This window comes from Charadrius vociferus, unplaced genomic scaffold, assembly GCF_000708025.1.
Source record: "Charadrius vociferus isolate BGI_N301 unplaced genomic scaffold, ASM70802v2 scaffold39, whole genome shotgun sequence".
Taxonomy (NCBI): Eukaryota; Metazoa; Chordata; class Aves; order Charadriiformes; family Charadriidae; genus Charadrius; species Charadrius vociferus.
The window spans coordinates 4825652-4831315 of record NW_009650188.1 but is presented as its reverse complement, the minus strand read 5'-3'; the positions used below and the strand labels follow the sequence as shown (position 1 = coordinate 4831315).

Genomic DNA, 5664 nt, shown 5'->3' with positions numbered 1-5664 from the left:
TTGTAACTCCTCCAAAAATCAGTGTTTGCAGGGCCTGGGATGGGCAGCAGGTTCAGCTCCCTGGCGAGCCCTACGGATCCCTTAATTAAAAGTTTAAAGGCTTCAAAGTGACCCAGTGGTTTGGGACCTGGGCAAGAAGCCCGGGGGAGAGTGCTGGGGCTGGAGGGGATTGCTGGGGGGCTGTCGGCCGGGTGCAGCCCCCGCATTCTCTTGCATCCCGTGTTGCCATCGCTCTTTGGGTGAACTTTCATTTGGGCTCAGCTCATCTGGGAGGGTCCCCGTGTTTCTGTTTCCCCAGGACTCGGCTCGTCCCCTTAGGCCTTGCAGCGCAGAGCGTCCCACATGCAACGAGTTTGCAGGGTCTCAGCCCTCCCCGTGCCCCCATCCTGCCCCCTGGCTGGGGGAGCCATGCTGCTCACGTCCTCCTCCCCTCACTGAGGTTTTTGACTGTGGGTTAATCCACCCGAATCCCGCCAGGCTGAGCCCGTGTGGGGCAGGACACAGCCATCCGGGAGCTGCCCTGTTGTTTGCTGCCGTAATCTGTTTTGAAAAGGCAGCCCCTGATGCTGTTTTTTTCCAATTAGGCCTTGGGAGATGATTCTGGTAAGGCAGCGGCTGGGCTAATTTACCAGGCAGACATTTCATTGAATTAGCCCGTGAGCTGTGCAGAACAAAACCGGGAGAGCAGAGCCCGGGCTGGGGCAGGACTCGTCAGCGAGGTTCGGCACGATGCTGATGGCAAATAGCCGTGCTCTGCCCGAGCCTAAAGCCTGCTCCTGAGCTCTCGTGTCAGTGTTTGACTCTTGTTGGACAGGGAGGTGAGCTTGGGGCTGGTGGGATGCGCCGGGAGAGGAAAGACGGGAGTTCCTCAGCTGGGCTGAGAGTGCTGGTGGCTGGCAGAAACCTCACCATCGACTTGCAAACCGTGCAAAACTGCTATGGACGTCATTGAAGGAGAATAAATATAGAAGCCTGCGATGCCACTCGTTCCCAGAGTCACTTTTCAGGCCGTAACTTTGCGCTGCGAGGCGACATCAATTAAAGAAAATGTATCTCTGCAGCAAGCGGTTTTGCACGCCTGCCCGGAGGAGTTCGATACGGCCGGGGACCCTCCCTCCGCCTGCTCCCGTCCCCATCGGGGACAGTGTGACACCACTGCCTAGCGTTTCTAATCGCTTCCCAAAAGCCAGCGAGGGGCTGGTACAAATCCTCATTTTGTTGAGCAATGGTTTGTGCACCAGAGGGTCCCCACACCCGCCTTTGGGTTGCAGCCCCCTCTCGTGAGCTGCCCAGGAGCAGGTGAGCAGTGAGCATCTGCTCAGATGGGGATATTTAAATATTTAAACAACCCTCAATTCCCTTTTTAAACCAAAAGGAAAAATGGGGCTGCTCCCCGGGGAGTTTGGCTTTGCAAGTTGTGCATCCCCCTGTGATGCCTCCGCATCCCATCCCGCTGTGGGAGCAGGAGCCGGGGGGCTCGGCTCGGCTCACAGTACAGCCCAAGGCTCTTAGGGGACTCCTAAAAATCCCTTTTGTCCGGATGGGGTGGTGCGGCTGTGTGGTGCCCAAGCCTGGGGAGGGGCTGAGCAGTGGAGCCCAAAATGCCCCTTTCCCGGCAGGTTGGGATGTGCTTGGGGAGGACAGATGGAAAATGGATGTGGGGTGATCCCGGGCGGCAGGAATGTGGCTGCTGGGGCTGTTGTGTGGCCCGTGCAAGGGCTGGAAAAGGCTGTTGTAGTTGTCCCGCCCCTTTCTGGGCATATTTACCTTATAATTCCCGAGACTCCAATTACTCCTGAGACTGGGGCTCTTACTCCTTCCTTGGGAGGTGTTACATCCCCCTCTGCCTCCCTGCAGCAGGGAGCTGTGGGTTAGAGAAGGCTGTTTTATGGGAACAAACTATTTTATAGGCACAAACTGGGTAGAAAATGAACTGCTAGGCTGGCGGTGAGCAGGATTTGGGGGAAGGAGGGGAGGGAACTTCCTCCTTTCTGAAAGTATGACCTCCAAAGAGATGAGGAAAGGCAGCGCTTCTCTTCTGCTTCGTTTTAATTTTTGCCGGTTTGGGGGTTTGTTTTGTTTTGTTTTGTTTTGTTTTGTTTTGTTTTGTTTTGTTTTGTTTTGTTTTGTTTTGTTTTGTTTTGTTTTGTTTTGTTTTGTTTTGTTTTGTTTTGTTTTGGTATTTTTAACATTCTCTGTTTTAATAAGCAGGAGCCTGGCTCCTGAGCGGGGCCAGTGAAACACTGATCCCGGCAGCCCTAGAAATGGGAATGCTGGAGATGGGGCACGTGGAAGCCCAGCCATCCTCGAGGAAGCGCCGGTCAGACTCAGAGGTGACCAAAAGCTCCCCAGGGCCGGTCCTTCTCTGTGGAGGGTCGTTCTCCGAGGCCGATTGCTTGCTCCAAACCTCAAGCTAATTGGATGCTGCTCTCCGAGCTCTAAATCAAATCACAGCTCCCATGAAATGAAGTTTTCTGGATGCGAATGGCCGCCTGCATCATCCATCACTGCCCGGCTTGCGGCGCATCCCCTCTCCAGTGTCATCGAAGGTCGACGATTGCTTTTTCCAGCCACACACCATCAGCTTTTCCCTGTTAAGGATGGCACCTGGGGAGGTGATAACTCTGTCGAAAGCTCCCCTGTGTGTCCCTGGTGCCCCTCGCTCTTGGCAATGTTTCGGGGTGCAGTTTGATAACAGGGTGCAGGAGCCAAGCGTGTTGGTCTCTATTATTAGCTCTGCGTCGGGTCCCCTGATGGATGGAGATATTAGCTGGGTTATGGACCTATTGATTTCTCAGGGTTGATTTTTTTTTCTTCTTTGTTTCGTGTGTGAGAGCAGTTCGAGGAGGAAATCCAATGCCTGTCCGCCTTTTGGCTTTGTATGGGAACTTTCCAAGAGCTGAAAATCAATTCATGGCAGGCAGGATCCTGCAAATCACTGCAGGCGAGTGAGGAGGGTGGGTGATTTTTGGGGAGGGGAGGTCCCCGCTGTGCCCGCCAGCACACGTGGCAGTGAGGGGCTGGGGCAGAGATGGGCAGGTCTCGTCTGGAAGCTGCCACCTCCCTCTGTCAATTAGGGCCGCGTGGCGAGCGGGTAATTGGATCTCCTTGGCTGCAACCGGCTGGCACTTGGGCCCTATCAATTAGCCTTGCTCTGGACGAGGCACAGAGGGATGCGGGGACCGGTAATGAAATGCGGTTGCGCCAGGCATCGCCGGAGGGTGGGGGTGACAGGGGCGATGGGTGCGGGACAGCTCCTGCACCTGCTTCTTGGGTGCATCTCACTTATTTTTGCTGAAATTGCAGGTTTCAGGCCCAGGATCCTGGCGGTTTGGGTTTACCCACCTTCACAGCACCCACCTTTCCTGCTGGTCTCCCTAAAAAAGCAATTTATTTAGCCCCGCTGCAGGGAGAGAGGTGGCATCAGTGAGGATGGGGACACCAGGCAATCCCCTTGGGCGGGGGGGATGAGCTGACAGTGGGTTTTTCTCCTTGTCCTCCCTCCCAGGGCTGCCAGTGTCTCCCCATGGCCATGCAGTGCTGCCTGTCTCGGCCGGCCGTCCTGGGGCTGGCGTGACCACGACGTCCTGCCTGTCCTTTTCTGGGTAGGTGCCCATGGGGTGGCAGGGGGATGCTGCCCCGGAGGGGATAGAGGGGAGAGCTCCTTTCCCAGCGGCATGTAAAACATTGTCCGCTTGTGCGATGATGCATCCGCCTCCTCCATAATTAATTTTAAAGAGGAAAAGGCCGAGTGCTGACTAAGCCAGGCCTTCGCCCTGCGAAGCTGCATGATTCCCGAGCCGCTGATAGCACAGCCTTGTCCTGCAGAGTATTTCTCCGAGCTTGGGAAATGCCTCCTTTCCCTGCTCCAAATTAATAAATAAATAAATAAAATTATCATCATCATTATCATCTGCAGGACCCAAAATGCTTTTTGCACCATGGAGGCTCCCGAGGGCACAGGCACATGATGAGCCCTGTCCCTGTGGGATGCGGGACATGAAACGGGGCTTCCCTCAGGTCCCAAAGCAAAGGCAAATTCTCGGGAAGCGGGGAAACGCGCGGGAGGGGTGCTGGTGGGCCACGGCTAACCTCTCCCTCTGCTCCTTCCAGGTCCAACGCCTCCGTCACTGAACGTAAGTAGTCCCCAGGTCCCGTGGCGTGGGGACAACGGTGGGGGCTGCTTGGCTCATGCCAAGCCTGTGTTCGACCCATTGGTGTCTAACAGGCAGCTGGGGTGCATTTTTTGGGCTCAGACTGCCAGAGTTGTGGATTTCCAAGGCTCCCCTTTGGCTTTTTTCCAGTGGAAAGCCAGGTTTTCTTGTACGTTTTGAAGCAGAAGCTGTATTTTCTGCTGGGATCGTGGAAATTAGCCCTTTTGGCACAGCAAGGGGGGATGCTCTGCAGGTGGACTGCGGGGTTGTTTCCCAAAGACCCCAAGCCAGAGGCAGCGATGGCAGCGAGGGGACACGATGCTCCATCTCTGGCTAAGAGGAGGAGAATGATATTGGGTGATAGTTTTCGAGTTGGGGAGGGAGGTAACAGGAGTGCGATATTTCGGGATGCCTCATGGGCGTCATGTCTGTGATGTGACAACGAAGCCACAGTAGGTGACTTCCGTGGCCCTGTGCCTTTCAGAGTTTGATGGAGAATCGGTCGGATGACAGCGGGAACTGTTGTTATCACCGGGGGAATCCTAGCGACGGTGATCCTACTGTGCATCATTGCCGTGCTCTGCTACTGTAGGCTACAGGTGAGCGCCGTGGCCGTCCCCCATCTTGCCACCAACCCCAGCAGCATCACTGCTCCTCGGACTGAACTGCTGGTGCAGGAGAGTGTCTAGAAGGGGGTTTCTTGCAGGTGATGGGCAGGGAGTTGAAACCCCCTTTCCCCTCAAGTGCTGCAGAGTTACATCCTTTCCTCCTCCCGGCATGGGAGGACTCTCCTAAGGCTTTTGAGGCTCTGCAGCAGTTGCTAATATAGGTGTAGGCTTGGCTGGGTTCGCAATACCAGATGGAGATTTTTATATTATTCCTCCACCCCCACCCCCCCCAGTAAATTAAACGAGGAGGCTTTCAACAACAGCTAGCTACAACCTCCTGCTCTTTAAAAGTTAATGTGAAGTCCGTGCCATGCAGCAGCACCCGTGTGATGAAAAGCACAGCAGTTACTTGGAGGAGTTTCCAACTGGCACGGTAAAATACCTTCCCCTCGCAAACCTCGCTGGGAGGGGAGAGGATGAGTTCCACATCAGCTGCCTCCTGCAGCACGCTCAGGTCCGGGTTTCGTCCGGCTTCTGCTGTTTTGCAGGACTCAGGTACCAACGGAGCGGAGCAGTGAGAGGCCGGTGGAGGGTTTCCCTGGCAGGGGGATGAGGGGAGCGGGGATGTGGCAGTGCTGGCTGCGAAGCCAAATCTGCCCACCGGCTGCTCCGCTTCCCCTAATACAACCCCTTCCCTTTCCTGCAGTACTATTGCTGCAAGAAAGATGACTCCGATGAGGAAGAGGAGGAGGAAGAGGAGGAAGAGGAAGAGCCTGACCTTCCCACGCACTCGCACCTCGGCACGTGCAATGCCTGCAACTCCCGCATGGTGGATGGCCAGGGCAGCCCCGCTCCCCCCGCCAGCGAGCTCAACCAGCACGGGGTTCAACACTACTGATCAA

At 55.6% G+C, this 5664-nt stretch overlaps 1 protein-coding gene across 1 annotated transcript in view; it reads left to right on the top strand.

Moving 5' to 3' along the window:
* Positions 1-4660: 4660 nt before the first annotated feature.
* The window catches only part of FAM163A (family with sequence similarity 163, member A), a 2100-nt gene continuing 1096 nt past the window's right edge, over positions 4661-5664 (top strand). Inside the window, exons 1-2 of the mRNA XM_009892934.1 lie at positions 4661-4753; positions 5469-5645. Coding sequence (XP_009891236.1) covers positions 4661-4753; positions 5469-5645 — 270 coding nt within the window. The remainder of the gene's footprint in view (positions 4754-5468; positions 5646-5664) is intronic.